This window comes from Hermetia illucens, chromosome 2 (genome assembly GCF_905115235.1).
Source record: "Hermetia illucens chromosome 2, iHerIll2.2.curated.20191125, whole genome shotgun sequence".
NCBI lineage: Eukaryota > Metazoa > Arthropoda > Insecta > Diptera > Stratiomyidae > Hermetia > Hermetia illucens.
In genome coordinates, this window is record NC_051850.1 from 124,543,610 (window position 1) to 124,562,290 (window position 18,681).

Below are 18,681 nucleotides of genomic sequence, written 5' to 3' on the forward strand. Positions count from 1 at the left end.
GCTGATTTGCCTGGAGTGAAGCCTCTTTGGTATGGGCCAATGATGTTCTGGGCGTATGGGGCTATCCGGCCTAGCAAGATAGCGGATGGATTATAGATGGTACTTAGCAACGTGATACCCCTATAATTGCTGCACTGTGTGATATCTCCCTTTTTATGTATGAGACAGATAATGCCTCGTTGTTTGTTTTATTAGACGAGTGTATTGGTACCTTCCCGGCTTTACCAAAACTACACTCGTGGTTTTTAATGATTAATTTTGAGCGATTTTTCGCAGAACTAATCAGACCAGGCCGCCTATGAGCTATGATTAGCCAAGATTCTAATCTGGGAAATGTATGAACCGATTGCATATGCAGATAATGTACCTAAATAACTTTTCGTTCTAAATACTCAAGTTATTTCGTTTGCTTTTAACTTTGAATGGCTGGTTTTAGAATTTAGCCTTATTTTACTAATAATGCATCTCCATTAGGATCGCTTCTCGGTACTGAAAATATAATAATATTCCCTTCCACATTATTTTTATTTGGAGTCATTTTGAATGTTCAATATTAAGCATCTACACAATTAAGTCTCATATCTTACATAAAAGGTATAAATATGTATAAATTAGCATTCGAACAAATGTCTCTTATTATTATTTCATATAATGTTAGTGGCAATACCTACAAACCACTTGATAATTATCATTTAATCAATGAAACGACAAAAATTTGGTGGCAAATTTATAAATAAATTAAGGGTGAGCTGTACCTTAGAAAATTTTGTATTCCTACAAAATTAAATTTATTTGAGTTACTTTTATAGTATATACATAATTACCAGATTCGTTCAAACTGTTCGGAATATCATATCATAATTATTGTTCGTTGTTCGCGTACAGATGGATTAAGGTGAAATAGAAATTTTTTCCTGCATTGACACTAAGTAAATAATATTCCAAGTCAAAAATTGTTAATCCGAAATAAAACTAATCAAACCGTACTCATAAAATTGACATCGAATGAAACTAATAAGATATTTCTAAAATTTGGTTTTCCTACCCACATCACATACAAACCAAAATTAATCATAAAAATGGGAAAACGCAAAGCCACCATAATTGTTTTCAATTCCGATAAATTTCTGTTCACATACATAATGGAATTTGGACACATATCGTCTGTAAATTTACAAATTATTTTTTTAGCACTTAAGTCATGTGATTTAATTCATAATTATGATTAATAATTTTATTGATATTTCAAGGATCTATTAAATTTGAGAAATAAATTGCTAATAAGAATTTTATTGGTCTTTAGTTTGTAAATGTGAATTTAAGGTAAGTACTTCGACGGCACACGAATAACGGAATGGTAAGGATCGAAAATAGAAAAATTGAATGCCAACATATACCTACGAATTTTGAAACAGATAAATAACACCGCGAAAAGTACGAATATCGAATAATAACAACTTCACCTCTGAATTAACCATAAATAGAAATTGTTGGACCCAAAACTATCATCATCATCAACGGCGCAATAACCGGTATTCACTCTAGGCCTGTCTTAGTCAGGAACTCCAGACATCCCGGTTTCGCGCTGAAGTCCACCAATTCGATATCCCTAAAAGCTGTCTGGCATCCTAACCTATGCCATCGCTCCATCTCAGGCAGAATCTGCCTCGTCTCCTTTTTCTACCATAGATATTGCCTTTATAGACTTTCCGGGCTAGATCATCCTCATCCATACAGATTAAGTGAATCTCCCACCGTAACCTACCGTCCATCCTCACGTAGAGCGCCAAAAATTCTTCGGAGGATTTTTTCTCGAACGCAGGCAAGAGTTTGCAATCTTTTTTTGCTAAGAACCCAGGTCTCTGAGGAATACATAAGGACTGGCAAGACCATAGTCTTGTACAGTAAGAGCTTTGACCCTATGGTGAGACATTTCGAGCGAAACAATTCTTGTAAGCTGAAATAGGCTCTGTTGGCTGCCAACAACAGTGTGCGGTTTTCATCGTCATAGCTGTTATCAGTTGTATTTTCGACCCTAGATAGGAGCAACTTTCGACTTTCTCAAAGTTGCAGCCTCCTATCTTTATTGTTTTCGTTTGACCAGTGCGATTCGATGTTGTTCGTTCTTTGGTTGCAATCCAAGAGGAGAGAAGCTATTTGATTTCATGACTATAAACGTAGGGTGCGCGTTCGTGGGACCGAGAAGAAGCGAAGTAATTGACCTAACAATCTGTACCCCAAAAGTGTTAAAGTTGATTACACACTGGCGAGTGCTAGACGATGTCTCACTGTCAGATCACCGATACCTAAAATTCAATCTGACTATTGCGGGCGAAAAGTCTCCAGTACAAAGACCGAACCCTAAGAAAACGGATTGGACACAGTTCAATAAAATTCTTGGCAATAAAGTACAGTTCCCTAGGAGACTAAGGACTCCTTTGGCGCTGGAAGATGAATTGAAAACTCTGAACTGCACACTTTTAGAGTGCTATGAAGAGGCTTGTCCTATTTCCCGAGATCAAAGCGGTAAAACGGTTCCTTGGTGGAACCCGGAACTGCAAAAACTCAGGAAATCAACCAGGCGACTTCTAAACCGTGCTTGCAAAAGTAACAAGAACGAAGACTGGTTAAATTTCAGGAACTCACAGCGTGAATATAAGAGGCTCGTTAGATGTTCGAAACGATACTCCTTTAAAGCGTACTGTGAGGAAGTGGAAGGCGAAAGAGAGACTTCAAGGCTGTGCAGAGTCCTCAAAAAGGATGAGTCGGCCAAGTTGGATTCTCTTAGAAAACCCGACGGTACTTTCACGAGCTCCAGACTGGATTCAGTACAGACCCTCCTAGAAGTACACCACCCGGGAGAGCGGATGAGAGAAGTGGCAGGGGGAGAGTTGACGATTCTTGCAACCCCTTCAACACGCAAGTGCTGCAAGGGGAACTGGAACACTGCGAAAACGGTTGTTACTCATGAAAAGGTGAGAGCTGCCATACTGTCCTTTGCACATTTCAAAGCACCTGGCATGGATGGCATCTATCCGGCAATGCTAAAGGAGGGTATGGAGTACTTAGTGCGACCTCTGAGAAATATTTTTCGAGGATATCTTGCTCTGGGCTACGTGCCTTCCTCTTGGCAAAAGGTTAAGGTAGTCTTCATACCGAAACCTGGGAAGGATGACTATTCTAATCCAAAGAACTTCAGACAGATCAGGTTGACTTCATTCTTGTTAAAAGGTTTGGAGAGACTGGTGGAGCGTCACATCCGTGGAAACGCACTTAGGTCACACCCACTTAGTGAAAACCAACATGCTTACCAGTGTGGACAGTCCTGTGAGTCTGCTCTTCATTCTTTGGTCATAAAGATAGAGGATGCAACTTTGAATGATGAGTACGCGATGGGGGTGTTCGTGGGCATTGAAGGGGCTTTTGACTATGCGCCTTTTCAAAAACTTTGTGATGCCGCCAGAGAGCATAGTGTTGATGACGCTTTAATTAAGTGGATCAATGCTATGCTAACGCAGAAATTGCTGTGCGCTGAGGTGGGTGTCGATCGCTATCTGACTGCAGAAGCAACGAAATGCTGCCGCCAAGGAGGTGTGCTTTCGCCACTTCTGTGGAGTGTGCTGATCAACTCACTACTATGCGAACTGCAAAGTTTGCCAATACACGCTCAATCTTACGCTGATGGCGTGGCTCTGCTTGCTGTTGATCGGGATCTTGGAACGGTGTGTAGGAATATACAACGTGCCGTTGATTTGATAGACAGTAGGTGCCTCAGACATGGTCTTTCAGTTAATTCAAATAAAACCACAATGGTTTTATTCACAAAGGGGTACTACTCTTAAACTCTCCGAAGAAGTGAAATATCTGAGAGCCACCCTAGATAAAAAACTTCTTTGGAACAAACATGTAGAGGTAAAGATGAAACGAGCTCTCACAGTTTATGGGCTGTGCAGACGGACCTTTACCTCGGCATGGGGACTCGGGCCTCATGTGGTAATGTGGATAAACGTTGCCATCATTAGGCCGATGTTCGTTTATGAATCCGTAGTGTGATGGGTTAAGGTGAGACAAAAAGGTTTTCGCTGTAAACTAGCCGCACTGCAAAGAACTGTGTGTCTGGGTATCACCGATGCCATGAGCACCACATCCGGCGCAGCTCTGAATTCACTACTCAATTTGCAGCCCTTGGATATATTCATTCAAAGCAGTGCAATGAGAGCAGCTCATAGACTAATTCGGTTAGATCTATGGGGCAACAACGGATGTGGAGGGCACAGATCATTGGAAGAGTTACTGGCAGGACTGAATCCAGTTCTTACAATGCCTTCCGATTCTCGTGTCCCCATACATCTGTTTGGTGGAAGATATGAAGTCTTCTACACAGATGGCTCAAAACAAGAGGGTTCTGGAGCCGGAATCTACCTCTCGAATAAAAACGGGAAGTGGGATAATATGCAACGGTTTTTCAAGCCGAAGTTTATGCTATCCTAAGGGCGGCAAACTGGGTGATTGACGAGCGGTTGAAGGGCAGGCGCATCGCAATCTGCAATGACAGCCAAGCTGCATTGAGGGCGTTGAGTAGTCCTTTGATCATCTCGAAAATCATTCAGGAATGCAGAAACCGTGTTTGAACTCTATTTCTAGATTCAATGCGGTGGAACTACTCTGGGTACCTGGTCACTGTGGCGTAGAAGGAAATGGAATCTAGGATGCTTTAGCGAAAGACGGGTCAATCTCCCCCATGCCGGGACCGGAACCAGCAATTGGAGTACCAGTAGCATTGGCTAAGGCTGTCTTCAAAAAGTGGGAACAAGCTTCCCATAACGACAGGTGGCAGAGCCTAAACGTCGCTAGAAATACCAAACTTTTCCTGCCAGAACCGAACATGTGTACCGCAAAGTGTATCCTGTCGAAAAGCAGGACTCACAGGAGAATTGTGGGCATTCTGACAGGCTATAATTCACTAGTTGGGCATATGTTCAGAATAGGAATTTTTCAAGATGATACATATCCCTCCTATAGTGAGGAAGCGGAATCCATGCAGCATTTCCTATGTGAATGTCCCGCCTAGGGACGCATCAACCATCAGAACATTAGTGCCGATGTTCTCCAGTTGCGGCGAGTAGCATCACATCCACTAACGGAAATCCTGCGATACGTTAACGAATCCGGAATATTCCGTTAGATGGAGGTGGCGAGTACAATGGGCCAACACGGCCTGAGTATTCAGAAGCTGTAGCTTCTCCCTCACCATACACACACACGCCGCTAGCTAAGTAACAAAAAAATAAAAGTCAAAGCTTCAATACATTGAGAAGTATATAAAATATATTTCAGTTTAAAAAAGATACACATTCAATCCGTAATAACTACAGAGTTCTCTAGGCTAGTCCTTAACTTCTTCATCAGCCTCTTCTCGCGTTTCCTGACCTTCTTGCTCTTCGTCTGTTCCGAGCTATGGTTCGAGCGCTGCTCCTCTGAGTCGCTAATGTTAACTTCCAACGAGTTCACGGTGAGCTGGTCGTCCAGTTCGTCGATTGCCTCCTTTTCATTCGACTTTTCATCGAGAATTGGTTCGGGAATGAATTGTTTGTTCTTCCTCTTCCGTTTCTTGTGTTTTTTGTCCTTGCGCCTCGACTTGTTGGTCTCACTGAAAGCAGGTTCGAGCACCGTGTCCCCGTCCTCGTCGAGCGCAGTCCTATCCATGCTGAATCTTTCCAGGCACGACGATAGCTCATTGTCAAGCTTCCTGGCTTCTTTTCTCTTCTTTTTTGAGGAAGTTGTGTATTCCGCGTTGTACAAAAGATCGGCCAGCTCGTCTTGGTTTTCCTGTTCGGTGAACTCCTCCACTTGACGTTCGCGTTTCCGTTTCTTTTTCTTCTTCGAGGTAGATTGGCAATTTGTAGGGTCGGCATCGGCTGTGGATGTGTTTTGCATGCGGCTTAGTAGTTCTCGTTCTTGTTGCTCGATTCGAGCCAATTTCCCAGACAGTTTGAGCCCGTGGCGAGCTCCTTTATGAGCTGTTCGGCCACCGCAAGCTGCGAGAAGTTGCTCGTCCGTGAGGGGCTTGAACTTGGTCAAGTTGACCTCGTCCATGTCTACGTGACTGGGATTTTCACTTTCCCCAGACGCTGAGAGGGTTGCCGACTTGAGGAAGTTGTTGTAGGAACTCTCGCCGGTGAGTTTCTTGAGTTTGCTCACGCTGTATTCCTTTGTGGAAATCTGACAATGGAGATATGAATTCAGAGATGGGGATGTGGATATTTCAAATAAGGAGAATGTACCTCCAATGCATCTTCCTTTTTGGTGGTCAGCGACACGCCTGCACCGTTTTCAACTTCGATATTTCCCGCCGCCTCGTTGTAGACCCTCTCCCACCAGTGATTGTTGAAATCTGCCGCTTTGTCGTGTCCCAGGCCGGAGTTATCAAACTTGAGGTTGGCCTTGAGGGGTTTGTCGATTCCATCGCTGTTTTTCCCTAAGCCGTCGCCTGTGGGATCATACATTTAGATTGGACTCTATTCTTGTCTTGAAATAATCATGAAAAGCGCGTGAATGGGGGAAGTGTGAACCTAAAGCATGCCATCAGCTGAGACAATTCAATGTTGTCGAGTTTCTTTGGTCTTCGTAGTTTATGCTATTGATTTTAGCTCTGCGTGCTTTCAGGTCGCTTCCCGTATTATTAACTAACGAATTCAATTAACTTCAGTTTATCAACAATACAAAACAAGCGAATGTTTATGCGGAAACGGGAACATATGGCGCTCACGCTGCCAGTCGGCTACATTGTTTTGACGCGCCTCATTCTGCTTTCGGGTACTATCTATTTATAAAGCCACACTCACCCTCCTTCCAGCCATATTTCTTCATCAAACTCTTCGCGAAATCCATTTTCCTGGGACGCGTTGGCTAATCCAATAAAATTCACGTTCATTCAGGTTACCATCGATGACAGCCTGTGGCTGGCTGGAAGTGTCACTTGCCAGACGGCATAGTTTAGCACGTCAGTTCACAATAGCCTGAGAAGCACCAGCTGGCAATCTCCTCCCATTGCAACCGACCGAAGGGACTTCAAATCACTGACATTTCTGTCAATCGTCGTTCTGCCACTTTGCATGTAAACCCCCAAGTTGTATCGCAGTTTTGTTGTCGTCGCGCACGTCTGTGAAATTGCAGAACCAAATCTTTAGTTTTAATTGAGTGTGGGGCGGAAAAGTGAGTCTCCCACGCGCTAGCGGTGCTCCAACTATTTCTGCTCGAAACACGCTGAAGGGCCGCCTTATCAGATCGGTGGAAAATTGTGTGCATTGCAGAGAACTTGTTTGGTTGTTCGTTGCGAACGGTTCGATTTTGTCTTTTGCTAACTAGCAGAATCTCGCTAGGCTGACCCCGAGGAAGCAGTGAAATGTCCAAAGTTCAGTGCGTTTAAATTCCAATGATCAAGTCAGAAGGAATCGGAGCAGCGAGTGTGCGATTGTAATTGCGATTGCGAGCGACGAATTTGCGTACTTTGTGCGGTGGTGATAATTTCTGGTTGTTTCCGACTTTGTTTCCAATTGTGTTCTTGTTGGGATAATACAAACGACAGGGGAGCCTAGGGGTGCCAAGATGACTTCGATCGAGGACCGATTCAACGCTGCCGTGAACGTTATAAAATCGCTGCCCAAAAATGGTGAGTTCAATATTGTAAATAAATAGGCGGCGCGGCTGGGGAAGGCAACAGCTGTTTGCAAACAAACTAGGGCAGGTTAAGCAATTCCTGCCTCGGATGCACTGTCTGCGGTCGCAATCGTGATGTCTATTAGCCTCCCGCCTGCTTCTTGCGATGACTTAACATTTCTGACGCCGCCACGGTTGGCTTCTGATGGAAATATCGAACAGATAACAAGTGCTCCCTTCCCATTCTTCGTTTTCCTACTTGAGTGGCTTTTTGGGCTAAATTGCCATGCACGAGTCTACATACGAAGCTCTTCAACAAGCGGAACACCGAAGAGTTCGCGATGGAACCGCGCAGTTTCAAAAGTCGTTATATTTTGTTTGGGTCTAATTACAGTTGGCCCGGGAGTAATTAAGCGCCGTTTATACGCAGTGCTCAAGAGACAACCACTGCCATGTCGCTTTTGGATTACTCGAGCTATGCCTGAAGTCTCGGCATTTGGTATTCAGTAGTGATTTTCCTACAATTTATTCCTCGCCGCGGTGAACAGGCCGCGATATGGAGGTTGCGATGAGTAGTGACTGTCATTGTTCAATTCTTAATGACTTCGGAAGAAAGCGCCGTGCAGGCGTACTAAATAGTCTGGGAGCGTAAGTTCATATGAGAGTTGCTTATATAAGCGCGGCTTGCCCTTCAGAGCCATGTTAATGGTCTCATAAAGCGACTTCTCTTGATGTTTACATTTTACTTCACTTTCCAGTGAAAAAATGATGCCATAAAATTTCCATCCGAGGTTACTCTAGGTTTATTGCGATTATTGCTTCTTAAATGCAGATTCCAAGATGGTTTTGCTGATACCAAACTAGAAAGCTTGCGCATACTCGGGATGATGTAAAGGTTCCATGGAGGCACGACTGCTTAACTCTTAGTTGAACGAAATCTTTTCTTAATTGGGATATTTATAAACAGCTAAGCATCTCGATGTGACGGGCGTCTTCAATCGCAGATGTTAACAAATATCAGGAGAGGTCAAGGTCCTCTGGGCAACTTCTTCAAACGTCTGGCCTGAATTCGGATTAACTAGAAGAGCAATGACAGCTTCGCTGATAAGACATCGCGCTTCGTCAGCTCTTAATTATATAAGGAGCACATCAAATATATCTAATTAACCCATGTTCCTTATAGTAAGTGGAAATTATTTGTAGTGACTGCGGCATCGCGATGGGAGCGCAATCTCATTCGCCTTTTTCTGAATTAACTTGATCAAATAATGCATTCTATAACGTGCAATCACCCTAACTTTCGTCGCAGATTGCACATTATTGGATGCATTCGCGCGAATTGATCTTGGCAGAGGAGAATGATTTGCCGCATCCGTAGGCGCATGCGCGTGTACCTGGAACATGAACTCTCGGTGTTCAATCGAGTTCAAGGCGTGCGTAGTGGGTTGGGGACCTGTTTGTGAGGGACAGCTGATCAACGGCCGGTGGAGTTGGGAACTTCGCCAGCAAGCGGTGGATGACAGGAGTCTTCCGAGATTTAAGCATATTTTTCTTAAGTAAATTGGGTGTTGTGTCCCGAAAATATCATGATACATCAATGTTTCAATTCGAATGAATTTTGGATAAAAAAGAAGTGAATGCCGGCATTTCAAAATTTCGTCGTTTTTGCTGGAGCCATTTATCGTGGAGTTCGTCCAATCGCTTATGTTTCAAGTGGTTTCTTTGTCCATTTTTTTGGTGGGAGGAGAGGATAAGGGGGATCCTAAGTCCACCTCACATGATGGTGGACCGGACCAAATGGGGAGCAATTTACTCCCACGTGGACCAAAGTCCACGGATCCCTAGTTTGGGGTATAGCACCCAAGCATTTAAAAATCAAAAAACCAAAAATTACTGACGGTTTCGTCCAGGGCAGAGGCAACTCTTCAGACGCTGCCTCACCTCTGCCCTGGGAGCAGCGTGACCGAAAGTGGCAACACGCTCCCTTATATCATGGGCTTAAAACAACTGACTGTTCAGTTCAATATAATTCGCAACCTTGTCGTGTTTTTGCGATGATATAAGAGAGCGTTTTTTCACCTGTTGCCACTTTCGGTCACGCTGCTCCCAGGGAGGAGGTGAGACAGCGTCTGAAGAGTTGCCTCTGCCCTGGACGAAACCGATATTAATCAAGTTTCAAGACGTGATTAACGAACCGCAAAACGAGAGATCTTTTCCATTGTGTGTGCAACATACAGAGAATATCGCATTTGTAGCCTCCAAGAATTTCTGGTCGGAAGCCCAGGAAAGAAAACAAGGAAAAGAAAACCAAGTCGGGAAACCGACGCATTCTCGTTTATTTCGTTAGGCTATCGCAAATTCATTTGTTCACTGTCTTTAAATTCGGTGCGGACCCATGCATCTGCATAGACACGTTAATTTTGTACTAATGACACGTGAAGGATCAAAGTGCTCCCTATATCGATCGCGGATATCTTCATTTCGGATGTGATTAAAACGTGTCACGCCCCTAGTCCAATGCAACATCTTTGTCTCCATTACGGCAAGACGCCGTTCATTGTCTTTTGTAGTCACACTCAGAACCATAGAGAGCGACAGGACGGACGACTTTGCGGTAAATTTTAGATTTGAGACGTCCGTTGATACGTCGATCACAAAGATCAACAGTTGTGGTACTCCACTTCATCTAGGTTGCGTTAATACGTCAAGCAATTTCATAACACAGTTCTCCATTGGCTGATAGCATTGATTCGAGATATTTAAATCGATCAGTTCTGGGCAGGTCACTGCCGCTGACAGTGATTGTGCCTGTTTCATGGGATCGGTCGTCAAAAGCTCAGTTTTATTCAGATTCAATCTGAGACCGTGTTCCATGAGGTGATCATTCCATTTATGGACAAGTTGCTTGAGATGATTTTTGCTATTGAACGCTAGGAAAACATCATCTGCATAAAGCAGTGTATAGGGCGCTGGACGTTGGATATTCCGTGTGACGGTGTCCATAACAAGAACAAAGGAACAAAGGAGTGGTGAGAGGGTGCTTCCATGAACTCAGCGCAAGAGTTCTTCTGGCACTAAGTGTTGTGGTAGAGAATGAGTTCGTGTGGCACACGGTCAAACACCTTCTCCAGATTCAGAAATGCAATGTAAAGAGGGTGATGCATCTCACGGTTTTTTTCCATGAGTAACGGCGCAGCGTGTATTGCGTCAGTAGTTCCACAGTTTCTGGCAAATCCGGCTTGATTCACGGTTATTTCAAAGATTTCGCGAATACGCTTGTCAAGAATGCGTTCAAAAATCTTCATGCTTTGGGAAAGTAATCGTATCGGACGGTAATTTGAACATTCTGCTGGACTACCTTTCTTCTTCCATATTGGAACAGTGGCACTTTCTTGCAAGTCAGATGGTGTTCTTCCTTCCTGAATAACCCGATAAAAGAAGATCAGTGAATACTGAGCCACTGTGTTGGGTCCCAGCTCTTCGCTTTCCAGAGCTCAGTTGCGATCTCGTCAGGTCCTGTGGCTTTCCTTTAATTCGTTTCATTGCTGGAAATGCTGGAGTTGCTCCAAATGTCGCACAATGATTGTAGAAGTGGAGGATGATCAAATTCTTCAGTTGAAATCTGCTCGAAATATTTTCGTAATTCATCCGTTGCGGCTCGACGGTTGGTAAGCAAATTACCATTCTTGTCATTAACGCAACAGAAGTGTTCGATATCCTGTATGCGTCTGTTTGAGCTTTTGTAATTTTTGTAATGGACCGCTCGGGTGATAGCGATCGCTTTCTTTGCATTCCTAATGGTTGGCAATCGCGTGAGTGAGATCATTTCTTCTTTCTTCGCACAAAAGCGCCACCATTCAATGCGCGGCGGGTCAGTGCGTTCCTCACTTTGTTTTATCGGTGGCTTAATTCGCAGGATGGCACTCGACGGCCGATGTTGAGGTGCGACGGTCTCATAGGGAACAGCTTTGCAATCAGTGACAATGGTAAAATATCGGCGTCTTATGAGAATATAGTCGATTCGCGTTTTACTGTTCCCACTATAAAGTGTAGGAAGATGAGACAATCGTTTGATGAATCATGTATTCATAAGTAGAAGTTCATGGATGTCCGTGCCATCCTCATTGCGAGCTCCAAAACTTCATCTCCCTATGGCACCTTTTACCGTCTGTTTTTTCACCCACATGACCATTAAGGTCGCCAGAAATGATAATATAGTCATTAGCATGCAAGTTATAACTCTTTTCATCGAGAAGTGGCCAGAAGGTATCTTTTTCGGATCTCCTTTCTTCCAGGAAGCACCTGGGGGCGGAGTGATACCAGAGACCCGTAGAGAGCACGGCTGACCACGAAGCCAGTTAGAAAGAGCAGGACTACTTCACACTGAGTAATCGTGTGAAGTAGGCCATGTCTGCTCGTTTTCAAACACGAAAAAGGTTTGAACTAACAATACAATTTGACATGAAAAAGCTTTAAATTAAGAACACAATTTTAAAATGAAATAATTGTTTAAATTATGTAATTTTTAATTTAGCGTAATAAAATAAAAATAAATGCTACAATGGTTTACTCTACTTCCTCCTATGACATTCTCGACTTCATCAGGAGCAAAACCTGCTTATCTTCGACATGTCTATGGTATGAGAAATTGAGGAGGAATGAGGCCTTTGACCGTATAATAGCTTCCTTCACAGCTTGGCACTCCACCACGTCATCGTCACCTAGCCGTCCTTTTCTATCAAATTTAGCAGAGGAACAAACTAAGAAGAACTTTCGCTCTGCATGCATTCCTCGCTGACTAACATAAATGAATCGTTTATTAGCTTAAGATTTTTTTATCAAAATACGAGAGGATGCAAAACTGAGCTGTTGCGGTTCAATATATTTAGCTGACTTACTAGCATCACATCTGTATTTCTGAAACCTGGCTGGATGATAAGATCTCCCCTGTCTTTTATTGTGACAGAAGCCACGAAGTGGTTTAGGCGTCTTGGTCGCTGGTCCCCTCCTCCCTCCTCCCCTCCTTACAATACGCCAAACGAAAGTCGAGTTATTATATTCTGTGTATATTTTCTCTGTCCTTACCCGTACGAACAACTCTTCTTCGGATTATCGGAAACACTAGTAGTATTCCCTTCTCTCACCTTTATTTGTTTTTGTTTATGCGCTGTTATGTGCACCTGTACTTCTCTTCAGGTCAACTTCACCAGAAGCTACTTAGATCGCAATCTGATCTTGCCCCTCCAAATTGCCTGCGAGTTGTTTTTCTCAATCTTCAGAAGGTTCTCTTTACGTCGCCCCTGATGCTCATCATTTTATCGTTGAGTTTGGTGCGCATATCGATCGTCTTAACTACCATATTGTGCATAAGCTCGCGAAGTTCAACTTTTGGTAGATCAATTTCGAAAGACTGCATTTGTGTAGTTCGTCTTGATGACTGTCAACTGAGATCTCGTTAATTTACTCTGTTATTACTTTTCTTCACTGTGTAATTCTTTTCTTTCATCTTCTCTCCCCCAATTAGGCGCAATCTGCTCCTCCATCTCACCTTTTATTACTCTATGTTCTTCCTTACCTCATTCGCCTCCAATTTCTGTTTGCTAAAAGCTATTCGATATATTTCCTTCCTCTGCATAAGTTTTCACGACGGCTTCGCAGGTTGTCATTTTCCTAGACTGTGGAAAGAGGCTCTCATTATTTCTATCCACAACAAGTCGGGAAACTGGAAGCTGGACACTTCAGGTACGAAAGGTTTTGTGTATTTATTAGTACGTAGCACGTAATATATGCATATATTATATGAGAGTATCTACTTTCGGGTGCGATTGACATTCATAGTCTTGAATTTGCAAAGAAGCAATATTTTGACGTATTATAACTTTGTTAGTAATAGTGCGATTTCCACCAAACTTGGTAGGATCATGCTCTATATCATGTCTACGTCACTGCTGGTGGTGCTAGGATGAATTTAAGGGGGTTTTGCAGCCAATTACTAAAAGTTATAGTAACGTACTATTATTAACTTTATTTGAAGAGATATCGGTATGGAAGGTATTTCAGAGCCAAGGCACCATATAGTGGCAGTCTTCTGATTTCTTCCAGACTTTTCGGTTGGGTAGTTTCTGAGAATGGCCCCAACTCCGCCATGCTATTAACATAGTATGCTGGTCCCAAGCCCAGGTAAAGGAGGAGGGTTTGAGGCAACGTACTCTGTACTATCCTCAGTAAAACAAAAATAAAATGCTGAGATCAGGGAAAGAGATAAATAGAGTATAGTTGGAGTTATTCTACTATGCTAAATCCTACCTGATCTCTCTTGGTGACAGGCCCCGCGACAGGTCGACCAAGAAAATGCATAGAATGTCGTTACAAACATGATGATCGGATTAAGTCACAGGCCTCGGAGAAATGCTAGGGCGTCCACCTCAGTCGACGCGGCAGGACGGGCCCCGGTCCTGTCGAGAAATGGGCAAGGGTTCTTGACGCATGGACGGCGTCAGGACGTAAGCAAGTTAGTCCGCACACAACGAACAAAACAAATACGTGTCTGCACGCTAAATGTTGGTACCCTAACTGGAAAGACCGAGGAACTCGCAAGAGCCCTTCGGAAAAGGTGCATTGACATCTGCGCTCTGCAAGAAACCCGATGGTCTGGTTCCAAAAGCTGCGACATTGAACGCGAACGCGGTAAAAATGGCTACAAACTTCTCTATTTTGGTAACCCACACACTCAATATGGTGTTGGCATTGCCATCTCAGAGGGTTTCCGTGATGCCATTAAAGAAGTCGAACGATTTGATGATCGGCTGATGAAGCTCACCATTATATCAGCTGATCGCACTATTCACTTCTTCACCGCGTATGCACCACAGACAGGCCGACCTGATACCGAGAAAGATGCCTTCTGGCAACTTCTCGATGAAAAGACTTGTCACGTGCCTGCTGACGATTACATAATCATTGCCGGCGACCTTAATGGTCATGTGGGTGAAAAGGCAGACGGTAACAGGTGCCATGGGGGAAAGGGGTTCGGAGCGCGCAACGAAGGTGGTGAGCGTATAATCGATTTTGCGGACACCCATGACCTTGTACTTATGAATACATGGTTCATCAAACGATTGTCTCATCTTCCCACATTTTATAGTGGGAACAATAAAACGCAAATCGACTATATTCTCATAAGACGTCAACATTTTACCACTGTCACTGATTGCAAAGTCGTTCCCTATGAGACCATCGCACCTCAACATCGGCCGTTGATTGCTGTCCTGCGAATTAAGCCACCGATAAAACGGCGTGAGGAACGCACTGGCCCGCCGCGCATTAAATGGTGGCGATTTGGTGAGAAGAACGAAGAAACGGTCTCACTCATACGATTGCCAACCATTACGAATGTGGAAGAATCGTGGAACCAAATGAAAGACACGATCCACAAAGCGGCCTCTGCAACCCTCGGGGTCACCAAGCCGGGTAAGCGGTACATCAACCGAGATACTTGGCTTTGGAATGATGATGTTGAAATGAAGGTCCGTGAAAAGAAACGCCTCTACCACAAATTTCTCGACGATAAAACGCCTGCTAATTGGCAAATTTATAAGAATGCCAACCGGGAAGCAAAGAAAGCGGTCGCTGTCACCCGAGCGAACCATTTCAAAAATCTTTACGATAAACTGGACACTCGGGATGGCGAGAGAGATCTGTACCGACTTGCTAAAAGCCGTGATGAACGCACACAGGATATCGAACACTTCTGTTGTGTTAATGACAAGAACGGTACTTTGCTTACTGATCGTTGAGCCGCGACGGATAGATGGCGAGAATACTTCGAGCAAATTTCAACTGAAGAATTTGCTCATCCTCCACTTCCACAATCATTGCCGACATTTGGAGCAGTTCCACCAGTCAGCGCAACTGAAGTCGAGGAGGCAATAAAACAAATGAAATCGGGGAAAGCAACAGGACCTGACGACATCGCATCTGAGCTCTGGAAAGCAAAGAGCTGGGACCCAACACCGTGGCTGAGTGAATTCTTTAACCGGGTTATTCAGGAAGGAAGAACACCATCTGACTGGCAAGAAAGTACCACTGTTCCAATATGGAAAAAGAAAGGTAGTCCAGCAGAATGTTCAAATTACCGTCCGATCCGGTTACTTTCCCATACCATGAAGATTTTTGAACGCATTCTTGACAACCGTATTCGCGAAATCGTTGAAATAACCGTGAATCAAGCCGGATTTGTCAAGAACTGTGGAACTACTGACGCAATACACGCTGCGCGGTTACTCACGGAGAAACACCGTGAGAAGCATCGCCCTCTTTACATTGCCTTTCTGGATCTAGAGAAAGCGTTTGACCGTGTACCACACGAACTCATCTGGTATGCTTTACGACAACACTTCGTGCCAGAAGAACTCGTGCGCTGGGTTCAATTGCTCTACCACGATCCGAAAAGTAAAGTTCGAAGTATGGCGGGTGTATCAAAACCGCTTCGTGTCTCTGTTGGAGTTCATCAAGGAAGTGCCCTCTCACCACTCCTCTTTGTCCTTGTTATGGACACTGTCACACGGGATATCCAACGTCCAGCGCCCTACACACTGCTTTATGCAGATGATGTTTTCCTAGCATCTGATAGCAAAAATGATCTCGAGCAACTTGTTCAAAAATGGAATGATCGCCTCATGCAACACGGTCTCAGATTGAATTTAAGCAAAACTGAATTTTTGACGACCGATCCCCATGAAACAGGCACAATCACTGTCAGCGGTAGTGATCTGCCCAGATCTGAGCGATTTAAATACCTCGGGTCAACGCTATCAGCCAATGGAGAGCTGCGTTATGAAATTGCTTCACGCATTAACGCAACCTGGATGAAGTGGCGTTCCACAACTGGTGTCCTTTGTGATCGACGTATCAACGAACGTCTCAAATCTAAAATTTACCGCAATGTTGTCCGTCCAGTCGCTCTCTATGGTTCTGAGTGTTGGCCGACCATAAAAGACAATGAACGGCGTCTTGCGGTAATGGAGACGAAGATGCTACGTTGGACTAGTGGCGTGACACGTTTAGATCACATCCGAAATGAGGATATCCGCGATCGTTATGGGGTTGCACCGATCGTGGAAAAGTTGCGAGAGAGACGTCTTCGATGGTATGGTCACGCAATTCGTGCAAACGAGAATTCACTTGCAAAGATTGGTCTGAACATCGAAGTCGATGGTAAACGACCAAAAGGCACCGTTGCTTAGGTGGCTTGATACGCTGGATGGGGATTTGAAAGCCTCGAGATTGCACCCAGATCAGGCATTCGATAGAGCCAAATGGCGAAGCCGATCACGACGAGCCGACCCCGCTTGTGAACGGGACAAAGGCTGAAGAAAAAGAAGAGTTTCTGAGAATGGCCCCCTTAAAGAAATGATCACTTTCAACCCCCCGCACTCCCCACCTTTCTAACAAATGTCAAACCTAAGACCGGCTTCGGAAAGTACTAACCGATACTTTTTCATTTGATACCCCACACAACTATATTTGATGAAAAAAAATTTACACCCCTCTTTTGCATGTATGGGCCCCCCCTAAATTCGACGTAAAAGGATGTAACTCACTGCATGCGTGAGTGTTCACAGTTCCCATCTTTCTACCAAATTTGGTGTCAATCGCTACAACCTTCTCTGAGAAAAATGCGTGTGACGGACAGACAGACAGTAAACCGATTTTAATAAGGTTTTGTTTTACACAAAACCTCATGCTGAAAATTACCATCTTGTTTCGTTCTTCTGTTCCTGTATCATACTACTTATCTTTGATAGATATGCGAACGACTTGTTGACTTCTAGCTTTTCCGGTCTTAGAGCTGAAGAACAACACAGTACTTATCTACTGTCACACGCATTTTTCTCGGGGACGGTTGTAGCGATTGACACCAAATTTAGTGGAAAGCTGGGAACTGTCAACGACATAATTCTACGTCCAATTAAAGGGTGTGTGCATTTTTTTTATCAAATATAGTCATGTGGGGTATCAAATGAAAGGTCTCGGTTAGTACTTTCCGACATTTGTTAGAAAGGTGGGGAGTGCGGGAGGTTGAAAGTGATCAGTTCCGGGACAAATGTACACTCAAATGTTTTTATTAAAGAAACCCACAAAACTGGAGTGTTCAGCTTCCGGTCTTTTGTCTTGTTTCTTTTTTAGCGTTCCCAATAGATTGTGTGTTCTTACATTTGAACTGGTCGTCTTTAAATGAGTTTGCACTAAACGTTAGCATCGAGTTCGATGTGCTACTCTGTCAAATCCTTTCTTAACACGTTTCAACTCCCTTGTTTCCGGCAACTTTTTAAGAGGGTCTATCGCATCCTCCCCTAAAGTCACATAGAAGCTTCCTCGCACGGCTTCATATAGCACGAACAGAAACTTTCGAGTGGAGTCCGAACTTTATTTCCATTCCCCGATTTGGAAATTATAGTATGTCGGTATTACAATGCTAGACTCCTCCTACGCCTACGGCGTAGGCTAAGCTTTCGCTTTTCTCCTCCATTACTCTCTGCGTTGATTGTCCTCTTAAAAATATAAATAAATAACAATTTTGTCCCGGCTGTACCGCTGAAATCTTGTCCTAAGTGAATGGAGCAACCACTGCGAAGGCAGTTACCAAAGATACTCGAAACAACTCGTTGAAATTAATAGTGCCATGTGAAGGGGATTCCTATCCATTCCTCATTTTCCGCCTTCAAATTCCCTATTTTCCACTTGACTAAGACTATTCAAGGCGAAATTTTCTGTCGCTTTTCACTTCTAATCATGGAATGTGTTCCCTGACATCCGTTTTGTTTTTTAAAATTATATTATTGCCTCATAAATCTTTTTATTCAAGTAATACTGCCATATAAATACGCCATAGTGGATGTGCCTGAGAATGTATTCGATTGGATTGCTTTGTGCCTCGTAGAAGTATAAGCGAGTTCTGCTGGGTTATCATATAATCACCTACAGTGTTTCAGTGTTTCCATTATCTCGATCGGGTCGTAC

The 18,681-nt window shown here is 43.7% G+C and overlaps 2 protein-coding genes across 3 annotated transcripts in view; one reads left to right on the plus strand and one right to left on the minus strand.

The window, feature by feature from the left end:
• Positions 1-5,301: 5,301 nt before the first annotated feature.
• LOC119650111 (G patch domain-containing protein 4) lies at positions 5,302-7,039 on the minus strand. The gene is made up of 3 exons (XM_038052634.1): positions 6,846-7,039; positions 6,285-6,490; positions 5,302-6,222 (listed from the first exon to the last, which is right to left on the minus strand). The coding sequence occupies exons 1-3, from the start codon at positions 6,889-6,891 to the stop codon at positions 5,356-5,358; spliced, it is 1,119 nt and encodes a 372-aa protein (XP_037908562.1). The 5' UTR covers positions 6,892-7,039; the 3' UTR covers positions 5,302-5,355.
• Positions 7,040-7,123: 84 nt separating this feature from the next.
• The window catches only part of LOC119650117 (acyl-CoA-binding domain-containing protein 5), a 200,153-nt gene continuing 188,595 nt past the window's right edge, over positions 7,124-18,681 (plus strand). Inside the window, exon 1 of one of the 2 annotated variants that reach the window (XM_038052642.1) lies at positions 7,124-7,672. In XM_038052642.1, the coding sequence (XP_037908570.1) occupies positions 7,609-7,672 (64 nt within the window). In that variant the 5' untranslated portion in view covers positions 7,124-7,608. The remainder of the gene's footprint in view (positions 7,673-18,681) is intronic. The other variant, XM_038052643.1, reaches the window with a different exon arrangement.